This window comes from Lasiodiplodia theobromae (assembly GCF_012971845.1).
Source record: "Lasiodiplodia theobromae strain AM2As chromosome Unknown scaffold_66, whole genome shotgun sequence".
Classification (NCBI taxonomy): Eukaryota; Fungi; Ascomycota; class Dothideomycetes; order Botryosphaeriales; family Botryosphaeriaceae; genus Lasiodiplodia; species Lasiodiplodia theobromae.
Window position 1 is genome coordinate 94,146 of NW_023336548.1, and position 25,874 is coordinate 120,019.

The window sequence follows — 25,874 nt, forward strand, 5'->3', positions numbered from 1 at the left end:
TGGAAAGGCAAGTCATCGGTAGATAATTCATCGACAGCATCTCCAACCACACACATCACCAAAGTAGCAAAACAGACAGGAATTTCGCTTGAGAAAAAGATTCTGAGCAGGCAATGAAATGCCCGCGCTCAATCATGTATATCATTACAACCGCCTTACTGCTCACGGCCGCTAAATAATTCCATATTCTTATCCCCACCCGTCCATAAGCTTCTCGAATTAAGCCTTCCTCCGCTTCCCGCCGGCGTCATCAACATCGCCATCCGCCGGCGTACCACCACCGCCAGCACCACTAGCAGCAGCGTTGCTTGTCGCTTCGTACACGCTCGTCCGCTCCGCCGTGCGCCAATTAGCCACGCTGGCCTCGACATCCTTCGCCATCTCGACTGCATCTCGCACGACTCCGTCCTCGCCGCTGTTGAACATGACCGCGTTTGCGAACATCCGCATCAGTTCCTTCTCCAGCTGCGCAGAGTTAACAATGCCCCGCGGCGGAACGAGCTCTTCCGAGATTGGCAGTGTGATATGTGTGCTTGTGCTGGGCATCTGAGTGGGCGTTGCCGGAGCGCCACCGGGAGAGTTCGCCGAAGGTGTGTCGGCGGTTGATTGCGTTGCGGCGGCAACGGCGCGCGAACCGTTGGTAATGGCGGTGCGGATGGATTTGAGGTCCTGGGGACGGCGGATGATGTCGTAATACCCTTCGGCATCCTTGGGCTTGACTGGGTGCGAAAAGAGACTGGCATGCTTGTGTGAGGTGATGTCGTTCATAACCGGCACGCTCATTCGCCCGAAGTTGCGACTCGCGATGACAAAGGTAGGCGGGCCGGGAGTACCAATGTCTATGTCGATATCGGGGACGTCCGGTTCCGCTGTGTCGGATTCTTCGCGTTGGTCGCGTTTGCGTTTATTATTCGCCGTTTGGGTTTGCTCCAAAACCGATTGCAATGTTCCCGCCCTTCGACGCGTACGTCGACCTCCAGATGTTGGGGTTTCTGTGGTGGATTGCACATCGGATTCCATCGTCTCCGCCGGTGTGCTCGGTTCTGCCTTGACATCTGGAGCAGCCTCATCTGCATGCGAGGCAACTGACTGACTTCTGGTTCTTCCACGAACAGACCCAGTCACAGCAGAGGATGCCACGCTCGTCCCCCGTGCCTTCCTTGCGCCCTTTCGGGAGCCCTTGCCAGGTTTCGGAGTCTCAGCTGCATCGGGTGCTGGCATCTCCTTGGACTTGACAGCTCGCTTGGACTTTGAAGCAGAGCTCGGCGGAGCGCTAGACGGTAGTTCTGGGGACCTTTCGGGCGAAATAGGACTGGTCGGAGGTGGATTCCAATCTTGAATAGGGTTGTTCTGTGGCATAGGTTGCTTCCAAGAACCAAAGCGCGTGTTCACATGCAAGACAGTCGGTTTGCGCATGGGAAGAGCAGTGCTCGGATGCGGATAAAGCGGATGCTGGCCTGGAGACGGGTGGAATTGAGGCACTTGTTGAGTTCTAGCAGGAGTTGCAGCTGCGTTCCTTGGCGATTGCTGGGTGCGAGCGGATGACGAACGGGCTGCTTGTGCTTGTGCTTGTGCTTGCGCTCGCATCTGTCTTTCCTGTGCCTTGTGAGCTTGGACCGGATCTTGCGCCATGACTTGGAAGGGCTCCAAAATCACACCGCCTCCCCTTGGCGGCATCGGAGGATGCTGAACGGGTTGGTGATACATGGGCTGCGGGTGCGGATAGGGATGCTGTCCAGGGTATTGAGGGTAACAGCCGGGCTGCTGCACGTGTGGCGGGTGGTGAGCATTTGGTGAATGCGGTGGTGGGCCGGGTGGAGGACCAGGTGGAAACGGCCTTGCATGCTGATGTGGAGAGCCTGATGGAGGCCGATTGTAAGGCCCACTTCCTTCTTGCATTGAGGGTACCTGTAATGGCGGGGGTGGATACTGCATGTTCTGCATATTTGCAGGCGGAGGCAGGATTACAGGCGGCCCCTGCGATGGGCGGGAGGTTATGGGGACATTATGGGCCGCAGGACTCTGAGAAGATCCAGCGGATGCAGAAGGCGGCGGACCATAGGGCGAAGGATACTGGCCACCATGCGGAGGGTGTTGCGGAGGGGCCCTAGCTTGCTGTTGTTGCTGTTGCTGCGGTTGCTGCTGCTGCTGCGGTTGCTGCGGAAGCGATGGGGTCCGTTGATGAGGCGCAGGTTGCGGTTGTGCTTGATGGGGAACCGGAGATTGTGTGGCCGACTTCAGATGAGGAGAAGAAGCATTTCCATTGACAGGAGAATCAGACGGATGGTTAATGATGCTTTCTATTTTAGCCGAGGACCGACGCGGCGCTTGCGTGTGCTGAGCGCTGGGTGATTGCTCTTTGCTGCCGGGTGGACTGGCCTGAGGAGCTGTAGAAGGTGCTTTCACCGGACCTTGGGCGTCCTGCGGCGCAATTTCCGTAGTCGGCTGAGCAACGGCGGGTGAAGGTCCAGCAATAGGCGAAGCTCGAGATGCTTCCCTCGCGCCATTGACCAGGTGTTCCCGTTGCAAACGCTCATCCCACTCGCCGCTTTGAATAGCGCGAAGCTCCCGCGAGAAGTGATCATAGCGCTTCTCGTGTTCGCGAATCTCGTCAATGGCATGGCGTCGGTAGCGCGTGTACAGCTTCGCGATCAACTGGGGCAGCAGATGTTGGTGCTGGGCAGCTTCCTGGACGGAGGGCGGGTTGGGGCTCGGTGCTTTGCGCTTCCTCGACGGACTGTCGCCATTCTGGACGGGCGGCTCGTTCTCGGACCTCGGATCGAGCTCATCGCGGATCTCCTCCTTCAGCAGATGTAGGTACAGGTCGCGCAGGGCATCGGGCGTCAAGCGGTCGGGGCTGAAGCTCGCAGCGTTCTTTACAGCATCGTTGTGCAGCAGCAGATCGGAAACCTTGGCGAAGACGGGAGCTTCTACGCCATAGCAAGCGAGGGACTGGAACAACAGGAGCGACTCGAGCGGCGTATAATGGGCTGGGAGGCCACTCATCCCCCCGCGGTGGAGCGCAGCGACGCGGTATGCGGAGGGGTGGATGGGAGCCAGCGCGGAGACGTGGAGCTGCAGCGGACCATCAGACAAGCTCGGACGACGACGGCGCGCGCGTCACGACGGGAGCTAGAGGGGCGAGGCGTGCGCGGCGGCGGGACTCGGAGCTGGCGGCGATGGAGAGTTGGACGAGGGATGGCGGGGGCCGGGAGCGATGGGCGCGGCCGTGTTCCTGGCTGGGGAGTTGCGGTCGCGATGCGTGTCAAGCGACACGGCGGGCAGCAGTGGAGTGGAATTTTGCGACCGACGCCGCCCGCCGCCCAGGCCCGGCCCAGCGCAGCACCCGCCCACCGCCCTCTACCGACGCGCGCAGGCCGCGTCCATCACCTCACCCCAACCACGTCTCTCACCGCCCTGCCACTCCGGCTCGAGAGCGCGCCCTCGGAATGCTCGCCGCGTCTGTCACGTGCGTGGGCCGCCCCTTTTCCAGCGCGACGAAAACGCTACTCGCCCCGCGGCGCCGGTGACGTCGGCGTGCCGGCAGCAGCAACCGCCCGTGCTGCTCAGCTGGCTTCGCTGCCGCGAGTAGGGCTGGGGCGAAGGGCACGCGTGCGGTGGGCTTGGCTTGGCCGTCACGGCAGGGTATGGTGTCTGCCCAATTGGCGTCGATCGCATGAAGGCTCCCGCGTTCGGCGGAAATGACATACTTATCAAACACCTCCTTTTCCCCTCCACCGCCCTCTCTAAAGGCCTGCCGCCGCCCGCGATGACAACTGCCTCCACGCGTCGCCCGGTGCTCCTGCTGCTCTCTCTCTGACGTCGCCGCAAGAAGCCAACAAAGACCACCTCGTTCGCGGGTCCAAGCTTCCAACCAACCTTCTCCGAGACCGCCTGGAAAATCGCCTCGACCCCTCCCGACGCTGCTCATCCTCGCAACCTCCTCCCAACCGAAGCTTCCCTCAACCAAAATGGACAGCCAGAGCGCCTCCGCAAGCCCAGACCGCGACTGGGTCCCCAAGCAGCGCCCGCAGTCGTACGCTCCGCCCCCGCCCAGCGCTCCCCGCTTTCGGCCCCTCAAGCTGACCGCCGCACAGCCAGATTGCCAAAAACTTCTCTGCCGCGCTTGACGACATCTTCAACCTGAGCGGGAAGTTCGACGAGGTTGAGAAGGAGGTCGACCAGAAGTGAGCCAAGCCACCACCACCTCGTCTCAGACCTCAGCATGCTGACGCCCCGACAGGCAGCAGGCGCTTACGTCGCAGAATGCCGAGCTCGAGGCCCTGGAGGCCCGGCTGCGCGCGGCTGAGGAGCGCCTGAGGGCAGCCAAGGGCGACCCGTCGTCGTCATCCGACGACGGCAAGAGCCCTGTGCAAGAGCAGAAGAGTCCCTCTGACGCGACGCCGGCCATGCAAGGCAGCCGCCCGACCAGCAAGGGCATCTCGGCGTGAGGAAAGCGAAAGGAAATTGCAAACAAATCATTCAAAGGAACGCGTATTCGGAGTTTGGTGTGATACCAGATATTTGTACAGGATTGGATGTATAAACAGCCACACATTTTTTTTCTTTTTTGTTTCCCTTTTCTTTTCTTTTTCTTGGGAAGCCATTCGGGACATTATACCACACCATCACCGTCATTGTGATGCTGCATCACGGCCAGATGATGACGCCTGCCATGGTGAAGATATGGGCACGAGAGACGGGACGACGAAGGTCGTTGTTTCGATCCACTTCATGTTACACGCTGCTAGAATCTATCATGCTTTCACGGTAAGCTCCTGGCTCTTCCAGTCTCATTGAGCTTCACTCCAGGATCAGGACATGTGCCCCTGTTGGGCAAAAGAGGTCGACGCAGCTGGGACCGGGGTGTGTTTGAGCCGCGAGCTTTTGGAAGTTGGGGGTTGGACCCTGATGTTTCGGCCGGCCTCCCTCCGGCCTTCGTCCCCTTAGCGCCCCCCACCATTGAGAAACGCGCCAGCCGTTGCTCTCAATTGAAACATGATGGCGCGGCACATCTTCGCACAACTTGTTGCATTGCCGTTGCTCGCTCTTGCACCGTCAACGGCTCCGCCTTCCGTGTGTCACGAGGCACCTCAATTTCACTAGGCGCACGGGACCCTATCATGCCGGACTTCTGGAAATTTCTGCTGATATTTCGCCCATCATCTACCGTAACGGAAAATTGCAACCTTGCTGCCTGATTCAGGAGAACGACACCACCACCCAGCGACATTTCCGCCCTCATTTCTGCTAGACCACGCCCGCCCAACAATCTTTTCCCAGTCTTGCAGCGACCCAGTCTTATTTGACATGCAGATTGATAAATTGTTGGGACCATTCGCCCCTTCGCCTTCTCGGAATCTTCTCGTGTGTCCCAATTGACCGTCGATGCCGCCAGCCAGCAGAAAACCATTGAGAACTTGGTCCACATGGCGCCGATATCAATGCCGATCAGTGGGGCTTGAAAGGAGACAGACGAAGGCCCCAATTCACGAGTGCTATCATATCTGAATTGAGACAATACGAAGTACGCCTGAAGCCAATTAGTAGATGACGTCGGAAGACACTTGCTCCCCGCGACACCGCTCTGTGCGAAACGTTTCTTCCCGCGGCCGGTCTCATCTCAGACGAAACAGATCTGCGACAAGGTTACAGAAGGTAAGGTACCCGCCGCTGGAGCGCGCGAGCCGATCCGGAGGTGGCGAAGTGCGGCTGAAGGAGATCTCCCTCGTGAACGTCCCACTGGCTGGCGCCTGGAAAGGAGAGGTTTCACGCGCCCTGCGATCACCGGGAGATACTCCGATCGGATAAACGGCGCCAGGCTGTGGCCTTTGCGGCTGATTGTCGCGGAACGGGAGGGGACCAGCTTGTCGGGAGGCTTGAAGAAGATGGGAAATACAGTTCTCGATTTACTCGCTGAGGCGGGACATGAAGAATGATTACAGATGCTGTATGGAGATTGCGATCACAGGTTGATCCTCAGTTGATTCAGTATCACGACCACTGGAGGTAAGTCTGTGGTTGTACCATGAGCAGGAAGGCCCAATACCCATTCTGAGGGCGTAAGCTTTTATCTTCCCATTGAAGCTTCATTCCATTCAACCGCTGCCAGCGCCCTCTACGAGGGATTACCAGAAACAAGATCAGAATCCTACACTGTGGCTTTCATGGAACACAGAAAAAAAAAAAAGACTGGAGCTGGAGATGCAAAGAACATATAGTCCAAATGTCAGTCTCTAAACTTGAATCTTCACGCATATCGGATGTACTCAATTGCAATCAGATCGCCTAATAAGCATACAGAGGAGTGCTGCAGCTGATGGCTAGCGTGAAGAATAGCAGGGCTCCAGAACATAGCGTAACTATGCCCCAGCTCTGCCTTAGAAAAAATAATAACATATGTGGGTAGTTGAAGCTATCGTCCGGACGAGAATGTCGAATTAAAAATGCTACATACACGTCCGGACGATAGCTTCAACTGCCCATGACATGAGCAAAAAAACAAATCCACGCTAGCCATCGGCTGCGAGAGGGGACTGTGATTCCACCGCTTGACTGAGCCCAGGACCAATTTCTATTTGAACGCACGCAAGTTTTCACTGAAGTCTATGCTGACCGCAAATAACTCCTAATCCAATATAAATCACTGTCTCAGTTCACTCGCTGGCAAGTTTGATAGAGAACAAACTACCTGAGTCTGATTGAAAATCTTCTTACGACATTTCACAAACAGTCTTGAATTCCTACAAATGTAAGTAGTCAAATGCAAGATCACTTCGCCGCTACAATACATCAGCAGATAGTGCAAAACGACGTACTCGTATTCGAAACTGTCCATGTCTGGATCCATTCTCCTCCCCGCAGTAGTTGTAACAAGCACTACAGTATGGACGAATAAGAGGCTAGGCACCAAGTTAAGCCCTGCCGAAGGAATCTTGAACAGCCATGGCATTCCCCGGATTTCTGGTTCGGAGCGCTTGGGATACCCCAGAACGCCCCACCCCGCGCTTTTCGGGTCAAGTTGGGCGGGGAACCGGGGTAAACAGCACCGAGCTGTGGACGACGCCTCAGCCACCAAATGGCAGCTGCTACCATGTCGCAGAGCTCTCATCCAACCCGGCACGCGCTGCCGGCTCCTACCGTACGGCGATGCAGCCTTTTCGGTGCGTGACTGTGGTGTGCGCAACGTATCACGCTTCGCAGCCATGTTGCCTTTTCGGAAAAGCCGAATGGATCTCCACATGCGGCGCTTCCCTTCCCCCAGATCTAGGCGCGGCTTCGGTGGGAATGGAAGCGCGAGCTCCGCACATGGAGGGTTCAACTCATTGATTCTTAAGAAGGCTGGATAGCTTGAAGAGATTTCCGGGCCCCACACTCGCAGCTCGCTCGCTGCTTCCGCGTTACACTTCGATTTTCGACCGTCACTTCAGTCTTTTTCCAGTGAAATGGCGCTGTTAAAACGGACAATTGTCGCTGATGATCATGCTGTCACTCGGGGTGGACATCTGACCCTGAAGCAGTCCTTGCTGCCGAATTCTCTTGGTGAGTTTCCCAAGAATACTTACTTAGCTAGCAGGGGAACGTTGCAGACCCCAAGACACCTTATTCAATCCTGATAAGTGCTAATACAGCTTTGCCACTCTGTAGTCACAATTCTTTTCTTCCTCTGGGGCTTCGCCTACGGCCTCCTCGATGTCTTGAACTCGCACTTCCAAGCCGACCTTAACATCACCGCCAGCAAGGCGTCCGGCCTGTCTGCCGCCTACTTCGGCGCCTACTTCCTCTGCCCACTGACCATCTCCGGCTGGATTCTGCGGCATTACGGCTTCCGCGTCACCTTCATGACCGGTTAGTTTGGTCAACCCACTCCGCCCACATTCGCCCGCGGCAAACGTACCCACACAATACAGACATTCTCGCTGATGCAGATTCTTCCCACAAAATCTAGGCTTGGCAGTTCTCGCGGTCGGGTGCCTGCTCTTCTGGCCGTCGGGCGTTAAGGAATCGTTCGGCGGCTTCTGCGGATCCATGTTCGTGGTGGGCGCGGGCCTGTCGACGCTCGAGACGGGCGCGGACAACTTCCTGTCCATCTGCGGCCCGCCGCGCTACAGCGAGATCAGGCTGAACCTCGCGCAGGGTGTGCAGGGCGTGGGCTCGTTCGTCGCGCCGTTGCTGGCGAGCAGGGTCTTCTTCGCCGACACGGTGGACACGAAGCAGGGGTTGAGGAATGTGCAGGTGAGTTGTTTCCAGTTTCTCCCCCTTTCCCGCCTCTTTGGCTTTCAGTATGTTGTAGCTTGTATGGAAGCTGATGAGGAAGATGAGTAGTGGGTCTATCTCGGCGTCGCGGGTTTCGTCGCCCTGCTCATCATCATGTTCTGGATCGTGCCTATGCCGGAAGTGACAGACGCCGACATGGCTGTTCAGGAGCGCGAAATCGCTGAGGGTGGACACGGTGGCGAGTCGGGCGAGGGCGAGGGTCCGTTCCGCAAGCAGTACAACCTATTCCTGGGCGTGTGGAGTCAGTTCTGCTATGTCGGCGCGCAGGTGGCCGTCGCGAACTACTTCATCAACTTCTGTCAGGAGGCCGGCTATTCAAGTGCAACGAGCTGTAAGTTTTTTCTACTTCTTTTCCTATTCCTTGCCGAAAATGGGTAGTTGTGGGCTAACGGGGGTGTATCTACAGCGAATCTGCTTGCCGTCGGACAGGGCTGCTACGCCTTCATGCGCTTCGTTGGCTCCGGCCTGATGGCCAAAAAGGCCTTCAAGCCCCGTTACATGCTCGCGATCTACCTTGCGCTTTGTTTTGTCTTCGGTCTCGCCGCCGTCTTGACACACGGGAAGACAAGCGTGGCGATGCTGATCTTGGTGTTGTGCTTTGAGAGCGTGAGTGCACCGAATCAGTTCTTGGGGGATGTGACACTTTACTGACTGAAACGGGATTGTTCACAGATCTGCTTCGCTACCATCTTCACCCTCGCCTTGCGCGGTCTTGGTCGCCACACCAAGCGCGGCGGCAGCATGTTGGTTGCCGCCATCTCCGGCGGCGCTGCAATCCCTCCCAGTATGTTCTCCGTCCTCACTCACTTTCCTTTACCTTACCCCCTCCCCCTCCTACTCCTTTGACAGTAACTTCCACTAATCTAATCCGCTTTCTCCTCAGTGACTGGTGCCGTTGCCACCTCGACTGGCAACTTCCACACCGCTATGGCTATTCCAACTGCCTTCTACGTCGCCGCGTGGATCTTCCCAGTATATGTCAATTTCTTCAACCGGGAGAGCTTGGACGCGCATCGTGAGTCAGAAGTGAATGTAGAGAAGAGCACAGTGGGTGATGCTATGGATAAGGCGGTGGAGCTAGAGAGGGGTGGAAGTGTAGCGGAAGTTGGGAAGGGAGAGGTGGTGAGAGTCGAGAGGCGGGACTGAGGTTTACAAGGGGCTGAGAGGCGCAGTACAGAATGGATGAACAAATGACGATTTCGAATCTAGAAGACTGGACCTCAATATTCGTGTAATGGTATTTGGTGGAGGGAGTGAAGGTGAGAGACTTTCAGCGAGTGTGGTAACCTCTTCTCGGTACAGCGCATGCTATACACTTAACAGCTGCCGTTTTCATAGGGCATGAGAGTGGCCGCATTCGAAGAAATTAACCGATCGGTGCACTACAGAGGGGTTCGACGTCCAAGCACTAGCGTAAAATGTTGTTTCTTGGGACCGAGAAGTAAGCGTACAATGAATGGAACGAATCACAATGGCGGAACGGCTCACAGCCACTGCTGGTGCCTTTACGCTAGCCATTAGGAGCGGCACCCCTCTGTACGTATTCATCAAGACACGACGAATACGCAGAGTATGCCCCCCTACACAACACATTCCACCGAATTCCTCCGCGAAGAATCTTCCACGGCCCTCGCACCCAAAATAGCCCCCACGACACGCAACCTCTCGCATCCCAGGAAATCCTTCATCAAAGCCTCCTCAATCTCCACCATATCCGCCATTTTGGACCCCGCATCCACGAACTGCGCCTCCTAAACGTCGTCCGCCACCTCTTCTCGTAGCGCGACAATGAACTCCTCTTTCTCAAACCTTCCCCGCAGACTCAGGGCGCCGCCACTGCCGCTACCACTGCCGCCGCTGCCGCGCCATGCTGCCGCGCCCCTGACTGGGCGTCCCCAGAATCGGCGTGAACGACTTCCCGCCGCTCTCTGCGCTCTCTGTTGTACGCATGTGTAAGTTTAGAAACCAATCACCCAGCCAAGCCGTCAAATCCAACGCGCAGTTGCTGCTAGCCAGTTATGGTGTTTTCAAGTACGTGCAAAGAGCGCACACATCCGTATCCCAAGGACCCATCCGTGTCCGCTTCCCGTCTTCACTATTTTTTTCCGCTGGCGCCATGGCGGTTGCCGGAGAATGGGCCACCAATCTCGTGCTACTTTAGAAGGAGTCGATCACTTAGTAGCGACGGCTCGGATGGTCGAGAGGCGGGCCGGCGGGATGGATCGTGCGAAATGGTAGAAGACGGCAAGGGGAGGCGGAGTCAAAAGTGTCGTGGGTGGAGAGAGGTGGGGGGTGGCTTCGGTGGAGCTATTGTGGTGGTGGCGCCGCGGACTGCGTGGCGCATTTGTTAGTGCTTGCGGCGGAGTAGCGTCCGGCAAACTGATGAGGGAGGGGCGTGAGGTAGTGTAAGACATACATTAGGAGGAGAAGGGAGCAAAGTTCAGACGGTGTGTAGGCCGTGGCGTGGTCGTCGGCATGGTCCGGTGCGAGGGATGCGTCGCTCCAGTTAACATTGTGGCAGTAGCTTTAGCAGCGGGAGGGGGAGAAGTGCTCTTGGTCCCAGCAGTAGGTGTGTTCGAAAGCGCGGTTGTAAGGCTCAATATTGAGCATGTCGAGTATCGGCCGAGGACTTGGTCATAGATTTACAAATGTAGCTCGATGGGGTGTTTGGCGATCAAGGATGATTAGAGTTAGTTTAGGCAGAAGTTCCGGAGGTAAGAGCTGATCGCCGGGAATGAGAAGGACTCGAGGAGAGAATTGCAGGGACATCCCTTCTTGTGCGTCTTGACGCTGCCACTAACGCCGTAGCTGAAAAGTGATCACAGTGAAAGTTTTATGGACAACGACGCCTGAATTTCTCACATGGTCACTAAAACTCACGGGCACCGGTGGTTACAGCGATTTTAGGTGGAGGCTGGACGGTGACTGTAAATGGTTAATCTGGTGTTGTCTGAAAATCTTACAGCAGCTCTTAACACTAACGCTACCTAGCGAAGCACTGCCTCTAGGTGAGGCGTGATTGCACCCCTTCATTGTCACAATAGGCAACACTGACAACCATTAACCATGTCAAATATCGACTGGTGCCAGGTTCTCTGGAGTGATGGGGGACGAGAGGTTGCAGGAAGCATGAAAGCTTAAAAGCTTAGGCAACCCACCAGTGATGCGTAGCGTGCACCAAACACGCACATGGACAGCGAAGTGGAGAGAATACCGCGTAGGCAAGTCGATGACGCATTCGAAAGAGCAGCACGTGGCAATGCGTCGGAAAAGGGAGTCCAAGCATCGGATTTGCGCGGTGTGGCTGAAGGTTCCAGACACGCGGGTTGTAGGTAGATGGCGTTGCACAAACAAATAATACCTCTCTCCAGTCCCAGTGTTCCCATAGGGAGGTGGTAAGCACGATCCATTGCCCAGGAACGCCGGCCCAGAACCATGACTGCGGGCCGAGGTTCGTCCATGCGCTAGGTTGTGTCCGCAGACGCGGCCTCCTGTCAAACCAAGTCCTCCCCGTTGCGCTCCGTCCTCCCCCACTGCTGGGCTTGAATCCAACTGAGTTGTGATGGTGGGCAGTTTCGGACCGAGCCCGCCTCACACAGTGCAAGGAACGCATTCCCGATCGAGGGGCCTGAAAATTGACGCGGATCCTCTAACAGCCGTCATCCGCATCCTCCACGTGGCTCCGAACGGGACGCACACACGTGGGCGTCAGAGTTGGCTGACGAGCAAGCAGGGACTCGGACCGGGCCCGTGTTTGCATTTGCCGGCGGCGGTAGTGAATTTGTGAGCGGGAGAAGCAGAGGCATTTTGGCCGTCTCTAGACGGCGGTGCAGATCAAGCAGATCAACGCTGGGATGAGGCACCAGGCAGACGAACTACTGGGGTTCGAGTGCCCCGCGGCCTCAAACTTCGGCCCTTCTTCAGCGGCCGTACCTCCGTAGCCTTTTGGTAGTTCCCTCACATCCGCTTTTATTAGCTCGCTTATCCAGCGTTGGCGTTCGGCAATCAGAGTTTGGCGCGGTCGCGCTTTCTCCTGGCGTTCCGTAAAAGCCAGCCACCGGCATCCTGGCTTGAACTTGGCTGACCTCCCTTCCTAAAACACTGCCCGCCCTTGACTTGACCATGGGGGCACGGCCAGTTTCAGTTAAGATCCAATGGCCTGCCGCTTCCCTCCTCAGACCCAGACTCGACTCAACCCACGCTCTTTGAACCAACATGGCGTTCGACATTGCCGGCGGACGAGGCAATTCCATGTACATTTTGGGTGGATTTGGCCTCTTCCTCGTCTGGTCCACCCTCTCTCTCCGCATCTATGTGCGGGCTCACATGCTCCGATCCTGGGGATGGGATGATTGGATGATGACTTGGGCTGTCATATGCTTCACTATCATGGCTGCTGGCATGTTCTGTCTCGCGGCGAACTCATTTGGCAGCCCGGCATACACCCTCTCTGTCGACACCTTAGTCAAACTTTACAAAGTAGGCATGAGCTCGTTCCACTGAGCAGACATGCACTAACCTCAACAACAGTCTGTCATCTTCGCAGAGGAAGGCTATGTGACTACCTCCATGTCAGTCACCCATCCATCCATGTTCCCGCAAGCACTTTCTGACAAGTGGCAGGTTCTTCCGCCTTTCCGTCTGCTGCTTCTACCTCCGTCTCACGCCCGTCATGTGGCACATCTGGACCATCAAGATCTTGATGGTCGTGAACACGACGTATTCCATTGCCTACTTCTTCGTCCTCCTCAACCAATGTACTCCAATCTCTTTTTTCTGGACCCATTTCACCGGCGACACGGACGGCACCTGTCTCCGCGACAGCATCATTATCGGCACAACCTTTGTCCATACCCTCATTTCCATCATCGCCGACTGGACGCTAAACAGCATCCCTCTCTTCATCATCATCCCCAACGTCACAATGAACCGGCGCACTAAAATCAGCGCTCTCGCCCTTCTCGGCCTAGGAGCAGTGTACGTACCATCCCCATTAGGAAACCATTCACTGTGGAAGACTGACTCGCATCCCAACCCGCAGTGCCAGCAGCGGCATCATCGTCCGCCTCATCGCTCTCTTCACCATCAGGCCGTCCAACAGCGCCGTGCCCCTCTCTCCGCCGGTCGCGTTCTGGTCCGCGCTCGAAGCCACGATCGGGATGACGGCCGCCAACCTCGCCACATACCGGCCCTTCCTGCGCTCGCTCGCCAAATCCATCCGCAGCGGGCCCGACAGCGATCTCCCAGACCAGCAGCAGCCGCGCTCCATCATAAACCTCAGCAAAATCCGGTGGCCGCTGAGCAGAGCCTCGCGCAGCCGGCGGCAGCACCGAGCCGGCTACGTCCTGAGCGGCGGGAACGACGACGAGCTGGATGCCCAGGAGCTGGATGGGATCGAGGAGTGGGAGCGGGGGCTGGGAGTGCGTCGGGGCAAGGAGGGCGGCATCGCCATCGTGGATCTGGATGACGACAAGTCCCCGCCGGAGGAGATTGTGAGGGTGGGGAGTGAGGACCGCTTGCGGCAGGACTCTGGTTCGCAAGGCGTGTGAGTGAGTTGTTTAACGGTCGGTATTATGATTTTTCATTTGATGTGTTCTTGAGCGCGCCCATGTCTGGAAACGTTTACGTTTTTTTTTTAGCTGTATCAATACCATCATCCGTGCCGGATGTCAAAAAATCGCATTCACAGATCTATTCCGCTGTCAATGTCTTTCATTTGGTATGTGCTCGAGCTATGAGATTCAAGCGAGGACTTGATCATGGATTCTCAAACCTTTCATCTTCCCACTATCACATCCCTGAAACGGCCAACAAACTTGACGATATCCGCAGCTTAAATCTTCTCCACGCACGTCAAACTCCCATGGCCATGCTTCCATCAAACTGAGTTCTCCTCATCCTGTTCATCCTACCCTTCCCGTCTCTTTACCAAAATGGACAGTCAATCTCACTCACCCTCTTCTACCCAATTCACTCAAGCTTCACACAGACCTTTCCAAAGTGGCCCTGGCTTTCCATATACGCAAACGCCTCCCTCGCCTCGCCAAACTCGAACACCCGCTCGTCGATGGCGGGCTTGATATCGAACGCCTCGATGGCCCGGTTCATGGCCTCGTACTGCGTCCGCGGCCCGACGAAGCTGGTGCGCACGACGCAGAAGCGGAAGAAGACGTCGAGGAGGCGCGGCTCCAGGTCGGGCGTAGAGGCGTCGGGGGCTCCGCCGCGGAAGCCGACGAGGGAGATGAGGCCGCCGGCCTTGATAGCGGATAGGGACTTTGGGAATTGTGAGTAGGGGCTCGTGGCTATCTGGGAAGAGGAAGAGAAGTGGGAGAGAAAGGGAAGGAAAACGAAACTGAAAAAATGAAACGAAGATCCAGATCGATGTTGGAGTGGGAATCAGAGGATTCCGATGGAACGTACCTGCTTCAACGTCGTGGCGCCGCCGACCTCGACGATGAGATCGACGCCTGCGCCGTCGGGCGTCAGTGCGGTGACGGCGGCGCCCCAGTCGGGCACTTCACGGTAGTTGACCACGTGGTCCGCGCCGAGAGAGCGGAGTCGTTCCGCCTTTTTGTCCGAGGAGGTTGTCGCGATGACTTTGGCGCCGGCGGCTTTGGCGAACTGTGTGGGTTTCATTCAGGATCAGTCAGCACACCGGCATACTTCCATCCGCACCTCTCTATCACACACACACACTCTCTCTCTCTCTCATACATATCAGAGAACTCGAAAGAAGGCGAAGAGAAACAACGAGCGTTAGGAAACGGGGAAGGCCCAACAACTCACCTGCACAGCAAAACAACTCACACCCCCACTCCCCATCGTCAACACCCAATCCCCCGGCCTCACCTGCTTCCCTTCCAGCCCGTACAGCGCATCCCACGCCGTCAGCGCCGCGCAGCTCAGCGTGCTGCCCTCGACCATCGTCAGGTTCCTCGGCATGTTAATCAAATACGCCTCGGGGAATACACCAAACTCGGTCAACGTTCCTGGCATCGATCCGCCTAGCACGTGCTCTAGGTGCTTCGCCGGCTGCATGGGGCCGAACTGGTGCGCGCCGTTCATGACCGTCGCGACGGCGTCGCCGGGCGCGAAAGAGGTGACCCGCGGGCCGACGGCCGCGACGGTGCCGGCGCCGTCGGAGCAGGGGACGACGGGGAGGGTGAGCGCCCATGGGTATTGGCCCCGCGTTACGACGAGGTCGCGGTAGTTGAGGGATGCGGCAGAGACTATAAAGGGCGGGAGGGGTTGGTGAGTTTTTCGTTCTTTCTCGTTCAAGGCTCTTCCTTCCTCTCTTTCACTTCCCAATCTTTCAAGAACTGGTGATTTTTAGACGTACGTTTTACGAGAACGTCGTTGGGACCGAGCTCCGGCATTGGGACGTCTTCCTCAATCTCAAGCCCTTCCGGCCCGGTGAAGTTGCGGACCACCCAGCGCTTCATCATCTTCGGAATGGGCGGCGGCGGTCTCCCGGCGCCATTCTTGTGGCCATTGGCAGGCGCACTGCTGCCATTGCTGGTAGGTAAGTACGCGCTGTGACCAACTGTCGTAGTCGCCGAAGGAGGTGCCATCGTTGGGTAAGTGTTACAGATCACCGGAGTGGGAATTCGGATTGAGAAGAACGCGTATTTTCAAGCAGAAGATGGGGAATCTTATATCCGACATCTTTTTGCCCATTATTTCCGAATCTTCTGGGGTTCTCTCTGCTGTGCCGCATGATGTTCGGAAGATTGCTGTGAAAGGACGTTGTTCGGTCTGTGTCCTGAGTCGGCCCACCTTGAGTTGACGTCAGAATGGCTCTATGCCTTCGGCCCGAAGCGAAGACCGAGGGGTGCTTAGGTGGAGTGAGCGATTCAACTGTTTGTACATATGATTGAAGATCCTCTTTCCCTGTCTCGACGAGATACGATAGTATATTTAGGGCAGGTTCTTTGTCTTACATCAGTTCGTAAACGCTAGTAGCCTGCTCTATTTAGCGAAGCTTTTGAGCATCCTAAGCTACCGAAGACTCGTCAGACATTTACATATCTCTCGAATCCTGGGTGCCACGTTCAACGGTTCCCACTGCTCGGCAACTCGAGGCGATAAGAGGATGCTAAAAAGGAAAGGTACCGGAGACGAGACCAGCAGCTCGGGAGCGGAAGTCCGGATATGGGCCCGAGAGAAGGGCCGCAGACCCTATTAGAGGCCTGTCTCCGTCTATGTTCCGTTTGCTTGGAAAACACTTCCGACTGGATCATTCCATTCAATTGGCTTTGGTTTAAATTGATAACTCTCCAAGTCTTCATGAAGAAATTGAAAAGAGAGCAAGGCACTCGCTCTAAGTTTTGAGCTGCGAGAGGCGTTCGCAGCACGAGGCTGGGGTTTAATGATACCAATGCGGCAGCCTTAAGCCAGCCTTGGCTTTATGGGTTGATCTGCCTGGGTAGGTCAGGCTAGGCTCATGAAAGCATAGCATAGGAGGAGAATCAAGAACCTGCAATTGTCTCTTCAAGTGAACACTGGGCGGAAGAGGAAACGAGGATGCTGCTTCTGTGAAACCCGTTTCCTTATTTCTGCCCCACCCCCGGCTTCGACAGAGTGATCAGCAGTTTGTGGTACCGGGGCTACGGTTCTCACCACGGATCCACCCTGGCAGGCTTCTTGAACAATGGCCCCAGTTTGGACCTGCATGACGGGTGTGCATGTGGGGAACGAGGGTTTATGGATCAATGCATCCCGATTGACCTCCGGACTCATGTGGGCGGCATGAGACCAACAGCTTTTCGGCTCCAAACGATCTTCTTTCTCAGTATTTGGGTAAATAGAAAGCTGATTTATGATATGACTGCGAATAGTGGAATCGCGACAAGTGTGTGATCTCTTGCAGCAGCCTCGGACGGCGGGACGTTACAGAGACTCCTATAAGGGGCATGCAGCAAATGTACGGCTTTAAGCGGTGGTTAAGTTCAAGAGAACATTAAAGAGATGCTTCAAAGACTATTGATTGCCAATTTTGTCTCATTTTGTAGACCTGGGATCGGGGAAGAAGCAGTATTAATGTATTAGGACTTCGACAGTACTGTGATGCGCAGATCATAAAGCCAAATTATCCCTAAAGCTCCCGATGCGACTCGATGAGTCTCGCAATAGCGTTGAAACCTCGACTCCTAGCATATCTGACAGCATTCATGAACTGAAAATCTCCGAACGTCCGGCTCGTAAGATCGGCCCCATGCTGAAGAAGTAATTTGACCATGTCAAGCCTGCCCCATTCAGCAGCTCCTTCTAACGCTGTCCTACCATCGAACTCTGCACCAGCAGCATTTACGTGAGCGCCCGCCCCTAGAAGAACGCAAGCCATTTCGATATCTCCTTTAATTGCTGAAGCTTGGAGTGCGGTAACGCCTCTATACTTGTATGGAAGCGCATTGACGTCGGCCTGCAATTGCAAGAGACACTCAACCATCTCAACATCACCACGATCAGCTGCCTCTTGCAGGGTTGTTTTCGGAAGTCCTTCTGAAGTGGATCCGTACACGTCGATGCCAGCTTCATGCAATAAGGGGATGGTTTTGGGACTGCCATCCAGTGCCCAGTAAGCCGTCGACTTGCGGGAGCTTGCCTGTCCACTAACGTCTTCGTCTCTGAAACTTTCGGCTTCGACTTCTTCCACTTCGACCCTGTCGTCGTCAGAGAGATCACGACAGGCTCCCGGAAACTGTAATAAGAAGCGAACAACATCTTCTGCGCCGACCGCTACTGCAGCATCCAGTGGCGAAAGCCGAAACAGCTTCTGTGCGAAATAGGAAAGATTTCGACAGCCACGCCAATAAACGCCGATACTGACGGGTGCGCCAGCTTCAACCAGCAGTTTCACTGACGCTAAATCTTTACAGATACAAGCCCTCACGAGGGCGGCAGTCCCGCATACGGAACTTGCGTCGACACCACCAAGGATAAGAGCGTATAGCATATCGGAATCGCCCTTTGTTGCAGCTTGGAAGAGGAATTCATGTCCAAAACAGCGACGGGACATGGGCTGGGGAAGAAATTGCAAGATGAAAATGGTCTTCAGAGACTCTTGCACGACAGAAACGTCCCGCCTTTGGAACCCATCATCTAAATCAGCCAAACACCTATCAGCCGAATCGTAGATGGCACCCGTGTTGCGCGCTCCATGCTCAATCAACCGCCGACAAAGTGCTGGCTGACTTCTCCGGAACTCGATGGACAATTTCATGTTGTGCGCATTGGCACCATGGTCCAATAGACAAGTGATGATGTCGATTTGCTTGTCCGATGGATTTCGGATGATCCCATCATGGAACATGGATTCCAGGGCAGTCTCAGGGTGTTGTCCCGTCGCGTTAACATCAAAGCCAGCGCTGATCGCTCGACGGACAAGATCAAGGTTGTCTGTCTTGGTCGCAAAGCTGAAAGCGCAAAAGTCGGCGGGGGACGCGCCGGCATTAAGAAGAAAACGTACCACGGATTCTTCTCTCAGTTGAAGAGCTGTGTATAATGCTGATGATGTGGTTCCTTGCATCTCATTCACGTCTGCACCGGCGCTAATGAGTAGCTTCACAAGCGCCAATGGCTCCGAAGAATGACCTCCAATAGCATTAACCAAAGCGGTTCGTCCGTTCATGGGTTCTGTTTGCCGGCCGATATCTCTCCACTCGAAATTTGGAGGGCAGGCATTCACATCGGCATTTCTCTCGAGGAGCAGTTCGACCATATGCTGATCGCCATTCCAGGCTGCAATTTGAAGGGGAGTTGGAATCAATTGGTTCGCTGGCCTTTCTAGACCTGCTCCCCAGTTCACAAGATAAGTCGCGATACCATAATTGCCGTTGAGAATGGCGTAAGCGAGTGGCGACATGCCGTTACTGTGCCGTACGTGGACATCGGCACCTTTCTTCAGGAGCAGTCTGACCATGTCTTCAAGCCCCTCGCAGACAGCCTTAATGAGGAGATACGTGTGATCCGTGCGCGGTAAAGGCCTGTCAACGTTTGCGCCGAACTGAAGAAGCACAGTGGCGATTGGGATGTTGTCCTTGCTGATTGCAGTATACAAGAAGGAATAGCCGCTTCCGTCAACATAATTGGCATCCATGCCTCTTTCTAAGGCCATGACGACGAAATGGAGAGCGTTGTCGTAAATAGCAGCGAACATCCCCCAGGGGGTGAATTCGAACCCTGATGATATGATTCTGTCGACGAGGCGCATTTTCTTGAGCTCAATGGCCCAATGTAAAGCCAATTCAACAGAGGAGTTCGGGAGAAATTCCTTCTGTATCGCCCTTTCCAGGAAGAAATCAATGAGCTCGACGTCGCCTATCTCAAGCATAGCAGGTATGGCGCTCGGCTCATCCAGAGGATACTTGTGTAGGAATGACTGGAACTCCAACCTTGTGAATTTCTTGTAAAGAAGCTTGATCCAATACTTCGTTCCGTATTTTAGATGTTGAAGATGAGCTCCAGCGTCAAGCAGAGTGAGTGTCATGGCCAGGGAACCGCTTTCAGCTGCTATGTCCAAAGGCGTATCGTTTCCCAAAGAATCGTTGGGTCCAACCCGGGTATGTTTGAGGAGAAGTTGCACTAAGCTAACTTGGTTCTCATGAAGGGCATTTTTGAAGAGAACCTCCACCAAAGACTCGACGACTGGGTCATGTTCTGCCATGAGATCCAGGATTTGGCTTCTTCTGTTCTGCAATTGAACACTCGCCGTGAGTGCCATGACTGTGCGGCCGAACATTTTTTCTAGCTCCATGTGCTTTCCCCGGAAATTGGAAAGCTCAACCACAACGGCCATGAAATTATTTAGGTGTTCTGGTGCAACGTTCTTGAACGTTTCCATCAAGCACGAATTACTTGAGCTCACTGTGACTAGAGCCGCTAACCCAGAGCTCTGGGTGAACTTTGATGTTCCCGATCCCCTTAAGACCAGGGAAATTTCCAGCGGGTCCTGGACGGCGCAGAACAGTGAGTTCGCAAGCTGTTCGAACAGTGGAACTGCTTCAAAATTAGTCAAACTTGTTCCAGAAACTTGTTGCTGACCCTAGGAAACTAATTTGTGTACTCACCATATTGTTGCATGACATGCATGAAGCTCAAGCATGGGAGTCCATCGATTGTAGTGAGATTCCTGCGATAGACGCAAGCAGCTGGCGATCTCTGCCGAGGAGGGGTCGTGATCATGATTCCATCGGGGGTGTGGCTCCGTCTAATGACTGACTGTCGCTGGAAATTCTCATAAGTAGTCTCGAAGTTTCGGGAAAGTGCCTTTCTGATCTTGCGCTGGGGAAAGTGGTAGCCGTTGACGATCAACCCGCTCTCCTTGCCCTCTTCGGCTTTTCGCTTCGCGATGCGACGCCCAACGAACCTCCATTCTTTTTGCTTGAGACTTTTGCGAAAGTTCCAAAGACTGAAGTGTCGCTGATACTCTTTTACACTAGGACGAGTCAGATCCGTGAGAGCACCGTAAATCTCAGAGGCGGAGTCTGCGTACTTCCTCTCAAAGCCGTATAACTCTTTCATTTGAACCGCGAGCTGTTTGCATGTCAGGTCTTCATCCATGTAGAGGCGTTTGATGTTTTCCTTCTGGGCTTTCCAGTCGTCTGCCATGACTACCTTTTCCGGCAGAATAGTAGAATTTGGAATAATTCTGTCGGAGCAAGGTAGAGAAAGGTGGGGAACGTGATGTGGGCTTGAATCGGCTCAAACGGGTGTCAGGCTGAAAAGCCAGAATTCTTATTGGACAATGCCGATATTTTGTGTAACATAAAATAGCCCTAACGGGCCTGGGCCTCGACCCAGCTCTTTTAAAGTGTCGCTCTTCAATTGGTCTCTGCCGAAATATCCATGCAATGCAGCCACGTGCCTGTACTATGTCAGTAGAAGGATGACATCAATGATAGAGCGTTCACCATGATCAGTCGCATGTGATGAGAATCTGCTGGCCTTCTTCTTGAGCTTCTGCCTTTTTCGAACTTGAAGTATATTCAATTTTGCCCATCGCGCTATGCGGTGAGAATGAGTTTAAGAAAAATGGCTGGGCACGGTCAGTGAAGTTCACAGCCTCGGGCGCATTGCTAAGACAGCATTTTTAAGCACAGTAGGTAGATGTTGAGAAACTCTTGAGATCGCATTTTACATCTCGAGACCGTAGTCGTCGGCGAATTTTGCTAATTTTCTTCCAATAAATGCAGTTGAAATTACTCCTCCCTTCATAATTCTCATTAAACAATGAATTTAAGCAGGCAGGCAGCTCAGCAGGCCCTGCAGCTTGTTCAGCACGACGGCCTGCTTGTCAGCGGTAGCCGTCGTCTTGTCGCCGGCGTCACCAACGCTCACGCTGACCCAGCAGCCGTCGGTGTCGACGACCTCCCTCTCCCTGGGCAGGCTGGTGCGGTCGCACTGGGCCACATCGTCGGTGGACAGGCCGGGGGTCTTCAGGTTGATGCGGCTGAGCACGAAGGAGAACTTGCTCGCATCATTGCACGTCGTGTCGTCGACCTCGCCGAAGTTGACGTTGAGGAAGGTGTCGGCGGGCAGGTAGGGGGTGCCGCTCTCGATGATCTTGGACGTCAGGTTGAGGGCGAGGTCGGCGTAGACCTGGGCGAAGAGGGGCGTCTCGGCGTTCCAGGCGGTGCGGCTGCCGCCGACGCCCGAGAAGGCGATGGCCGGGATGCCCTGCTTGACGGCGTAGACGGCGGAGCCGACGGTGCCCGAGAAGGGCACCTGGATGTCCAGGTTCGAGCCGACGTTGGGGCCCGTGACGGCCAGCTCGGCCGGCGCGTTGTCCCACAGCTTGGGCGCGAAGTCGGAGATGCCGTAGCGGATGGCCGTCACCGGGTACGAGTTGACCCAGTTGAGACGGGGGTCCGTGGCGTTGCTGCCCGTGGGGCCGCTGTTGGCTGCGCAGCTGTTGTATTCGCACGCCGAGGTGCGGTCCTTGGGGTCGCTGTCCAGGGAACCTGTTGGCGGTCACTTGTTAGATTATTTTGTATCTTTTTTTTTTCTTTTTCAGAAGAAAAGTGAAGACTTACCACGGCCGGACTGGTTATCAGCCGGGCAGGAGAGAACGGCGTCGTGACCGGCGGCAATCAGGGCGTCGTGCACGAGGCGCACGTTCTTCTCGGCCCATCCGTCATCGTTGCCCTGGATGATCCTGATGCCGCTGACGGCAACGGGAAGAGCGACGGCAGCAGTGGCGGCGGCGGCGAAACGCATGATGATGGTTAGAATCAAACGAGTGTGATGGGATTGCCAAACAGGAGTTGTTGGGCCGAGCGGATATATTTGTAGTCTGCGGTGCACTAGTAGCGAGCAGAGAGGTGGAGCGTCCAGTTACCTATATCGGCACCACGTGCTATGCGTACTTCTCGGCCATCGCGCAGGCGAGCTGCCGGAAAGCCGGGGCGCTTAACGAATGAGATGCGGAGTTGCGCGCGTCTTCATTTCACGCAGCCTACCAGTTGAAGCGTGTTAGGCTGCATGCCGTAAGATCGGCCGTTAGACGAGATGGATGGGGGAAAAGGAGGCACGGAAACTAGAGAGGTTCGGGCAGGAGCAGCGCCCGGCCCCGGAGTTGCTGCAGTTTCAACTGGCACGAGCCACAACTCCTGTTGTCATGTCGCCCGGCTTGGTAGGCTTGGCCACAACATGCAAATGCGACCTCTATGGACGGCTTGAATAATGACCAAACACCACCTGCCCACTTTCGCCACTCTGGTCCGCATCGTTTCGCCCCGCTTATTGGTCGGCACCGCCACGCCTCATTATGCCTGTTCCTTAGCGGCTGCGCATCGAAACAGTGCCGAAACCGCAGGGATGCTCGGATAATGAAACTTTGACTACCAGCTGCAGAGAGTCAGCCAGCGCCTTTAACACGACTTTTGCTCGCTTGGAAGAAGGGAAGCATTGGTGGAAATGCCTCAACAGGCGAGACCAGCCGTAATGCAAACTCGCTCGGCTTGAACCAGCTCTCCGAAGCTCCGAAATGTTCGTCTTCAGGTGCATGACTTCTGTTGCAACACATTTCCCACTGCTTTTCGCACGTGTGGTTGGCCTCAATTTGGCGCAACTTCGGCCATCGGGATCGCCGGGGTGTGGCTAGGTTCCGCGGGTGGAGCCGCATTTGACCAGCTAGCTGATCCTGGTAGGTTGGCCTTCACGGTGCTGCAACCTCTACCATCAGACATGGAACATGGCCGTCAACTGAGAGGAACATTTGCGCTTTGTTCAAGATCAGCAGGGCCCGAAACACGCGTTTTCGCAGACCCCAATTGTTGAATCGTGCGCCCCGTGGCCAATCGCATTTGTCTCGGTGCGAAGCCACGCTAGCAGGCATCATCAACTTTGAGACAAGCATATGTTAACAGCTCACTGGTTGTACAGACTGCAATCAACAGTCATCGATTACTAGGTACCGATGTCCCACGCTATCTTATACAGGAATCGACCACTTGAAAAAGTACACATGTGTGGTGTTCGAAAAGTGAAGCAAAATCAAGCTACGCAAGAGAAGCAAACCCACTCACCGGGACAACCTTGTGTGATGTTACATGCAAGGTCTAGAACAACAAATGTCTAATTCAACGACCGCTCTGCCACATCCTACAAGTCAAAGCGGCGTTTCAAACCACTGCACTGCCAACCCAACGAAATTACCTGCTCTCACACTTGCACGCCTCTCGCAATAATCTTTCAAACCCGCCTGTGACCCTGACTTCCGCTACCCGTGTGACCCGGCGCGCTCTTCCGTGGAATCGAGTAACGTGTTTCTGGTACTTGCATCAGCCTACACCAGCTATACATGCCAGTTTCCTGGGTACAAAAGCGCCAAAGCTTCCGTATACCAGCCTACAAACAAATCTCACTGCCCCTAAACACACCTTTTCGGCACACGAGCGTAAACGAAACGATCAATAGTAATGGCATATTGGAAATGTTGCCGCTGCGGCGCGACAAATACTCCTGACTCATGGTCATGTTGGTGCTGCTACCACAGCCCGCACCCGTGGGGCTGCGGATGTACCTGGTACAATAACCAGAGGCCACATCTGCCGCCAGACCAAGAAGACATGCGAGATGCTTGATGGAGCGTCATCAACCTCGAGGCATGAGCGCGTTCCTTGAGCTTGAAATAGTCTTGCACGAGAGCACCCGGATTGCTTTTCGGTAACATTTTTATGTAGAAGCTACGGTCTTCTGACTTTGGTTCACAATTGACCGAACAATCCTGGTGACTAGCTGATAGACGTGTGCTATGTGAAGTCATATTTGCGTTGCGTTGTTTGGCCCTATTTCCTGGTGCAGTCACTCGACCACAAATGAAGAGGCTGGCTTCTCATTAATATAAATACGTCTAGGCGCCTCGATAGACATCTTTTTAGCAATCACAAACACTGCAAATAACTATCTACTCAATCCCAGCGTCAAAGAAAGCCCTCAACATACAAAACCTTATCAACTTCACTCAACAGATCAGATTCCCAATTTCCTAGACAAGCAAGCAGCATGCCTATGATGTGGGCCTGTTGTCGGTGTGGCTGCACAAACGATGCCTCTAAGACACTGTGCTTGAGATGCGGTCACTCCTTTTACCCTGCAGGCCATGGCTGCTGGATGTTTGAAGGTTTCGACTACATGGTGAGACCTCCGCATCCAGATTGGAATGGATATCCTATGTAGCTCCCATAATTAATGAATTTGCTTCATTCCGGATCATCTAGTAAAAGTCACACTTATTTGCTAAATCTGCAGAACGATGTGTATGAATAAAATAAGGAGAAAGTAGAAGTCTTTCTTTCATATTTAGGGAAGTATATAACATCTGCCCAAATATCACAGCCTCCGAATCAAGTGCAGTTCTCAGTCACAAACCCATAAGACGTAGATTCAGTGCTCCATCAACTCTCATGTATTTTTGTTAAATGACAAAAAAAGACTCTGACATGCTCTTCTTACTCCATAGCTCTCCCTTCCCCTTTTTTTCCTTCTCCCCTTTTCCCCCTTGTCAAGCCCGGCCACCACCAATAATTTACACGCTCTTGGAAGCCCAACCGATCTGGTTAGTGCCGCCGTTGAAGACGACGAAAGCAGCCTTGAGCGCAACGTCACCGAAGATGGTGAAGCCGATGTCGCTGTTGGACTGGATGCCGCCGTAGCAGGTGGAGCTGGAGACGGGGGCGTAGTTGATGTAAGAACCGGGAATGACGATGCGGGCGCTGCCGACGCCGAAGGTGAAGCTGGGCAGGGTGGCGCTGCAAGGGAAAACGTAGCCGGCCTGGCTGTTGCTGTACGACGCGCCGCTGACCTTGGCGTAGTAGGCGTCGACGACGCTGTCGGGGAGGAGGAGGAGCGTGGTGCCGGTGTCGGCGATGCCGTTGATCGACGACGACTTGAAGGCGGCAGAGCCGACGGCGTAGCCGGAGGAGGTCCACTGCCACCAGCCGTTGGCGGAGGAGATGGAGGCGTAGGTGATGCTGCCGGTGTAGGCGGAGCTGTCGATGTAGCCGAAGTTGTATTTGCCGGCTGTTTTTGGTGGGTTTGTTAGCGGGTGGGTGGAGATTGGGGGGGGGGGGGAAGGGCAAAGGGCGGACGGAATA

At 54.9% G+C, this 25,874-nt stretch overlaps 9 protein-coding genes across 9 annotated transcripts; 3 read left to right on the top strand and 6 right to left on the bottom strand.

Moving 5' to 3' along the window:
- Nucleotides 1-219: 219 nt before the first annotated feature.
- On the bottom strand, nt 220-1,416 carry LTHEOB_12544 (WD domain containing protein; the record flags this gene model as incomplete). The annotated part of the gene is made up of 1 exon (XM_035509423.1): nt 220-1,416. The coding sequence occupies one exon, from the start codon at nt 1,414-1,416 to the stop codon at nt 220-222; it is 1,197 nt and encodes a 398-aa protein (XP_035364508.1).
- Nucleotides 1,417-1,652: 236 nt separating this feature from the next.
- Nucleotides 1,653-3,006, bottom strand: LTHEOB_12545 (WD domain containing protein; the record flags this gene model as incomplete). The annotated part of the gene is made up of 2 exons (XM_035509424.1): nt 1,653-1,859; nt 1,909-3,006. The coding sequence occupies 2 exons, from the start codon at nt 3,004-3,006 to the stop codon at nt 1,653-1,655; spliced, it is 1,305 nt and encodes a 434-aa protein (XP_035364509.1).
- A 965-nt stretch (nt 3,007-3,971) lies between these two features.
- On the top strand, nt 3,972-4,451 carry LTHEOB_12546 (Alpha beta hydrolase fold protein; the record flags this gene model as incomplete). Its single annotated transcript, XM_035509425.1, has 3 exons — nt 3,972-4,036; nt 4,098-4,187; nt 4,244-4,451. 3 exons carry the CDS (start codon nt 3,972-3,974, stop codon nt 4,449-4,451), a joined length of 363 nt encoding a protein of 120 aa, XP_035364510.1.
- A 2,994-nt stretch (nt 4,452-7,445) lies between these two features.
- On the top strand, nt 7,446-9,423 carry LTHEOB_12547 (L-fucose permease glucose galactose transporter; the record flags this gene model as incomplete). Its single annotated transcript, XM_035509426.1, has 7 exons — nt 7,446-7,542; nt 7,648-7,848; nt 7,949-8,235; nt 8,326-8,608; nt 8,684-8,883; nt 8,950-9,061; nt 9,161-9,423. The coding sequence occupies 7 exons, from the start codon at nt 7,446-7,448 to the stop codon at nt 9,421-9,423; spliced, it is 1,443 nt and encodes a 480-aa protein (XP_035364511.1).
- A 3,069-nt stretch (nt 9,424-12,492) lies between these two features.
- On the top strand, nt 12,493-13,826 carry LTHEOB_12548 (Integral membrane protein; the record flags this gene model as incomplete). Its single annotated transcript, XM_035509427.1, has 4 exons — nt 12,493-12,756; nt 12,808-12,848; nt 12,901-13,254; nt 13,319-13,826. 4 exons carry the CDS (start codon nt 12,493-12,495, stop codon nt 13,824-13,826), a joined length of 1,167 nt encoding a protein of 388 aa, XP_035364512.1.
- Nucleotides 13,827-14,247: 421 nt separating this feature from the next.
- LTHEOB_12549 (alcohol dehydrogenase) lies at nt 14,248-15,848 on the bottom strand (the record flags this gene model as incomplete). Its single annotated transcript, XM_035509428.1, has 4 exons — nt 14,248-14,550; nt 14,698-14,898; nt 15,064-15,506; nt 15,617-15,848. 4 exons carry the CDS (start codon nt 15,846-15,848, stop codon nt 14,248-14,250), a joined length of 1,179 nt encoding a protein of 392 aa, XP_035364513.1.
- A 1,523-nt stretch (nt 15,849-17,371) lies between these two features.
- On the bottom strand, nt 17,372-20,886 carry LTHEOB_12550 (uncharacterized protein; the record flags this gene model as incomplete). The annotated part of the gene is made up of 3 exons (XM_035509430.1): nt 17,372-17,939; nt 18,141-20,274; nt 20,346-20,886. The coding sequence occupies 3 exons, from the start codon at nt 20,884-20,886 to the stop codon at nt 17,372-17,374; spliced, it is 3,243 nt and encodes a 1,080-aa protein (XP_035364514.1).
- A 627-nt stretch (nt 20,887-21,513) lies between these two features.
- On the bottom strand, nt 21,514-22,494 carry LTHEOB_12551 (Survival protein SurE-like phosphatase/nucleotidase; the record flags this gene model as incomplete). Its single annotated transcript, XM_035509431.1, has 2 exons — nt 21,514-22,238; nt 22,311-22,494. The coding sequence occupies 2 exons, from the start codon at nt 22,492-22,494 to the stop codon at nt 21,514-21,516; spliced, it is 909 nt and encodes a 302-aa protein (XP_035364515.1).
- Nucleotides 22,495-25,306: 2,812 nt separating this feature from the next.
- LTHEOB_12552 (Secreted aspartic proteinase precursor) lies at nt 25,307-25,874 on the bottom strand (the record flags this gene model as incomplete). The annotated part of the gene is made up of 1 exon (XM_035509432.1): nt 25,307-25,800. A coding segment is annotated over one exon (494 nt), but the record flags the coding sequence as incomplete, so codon positions are not given.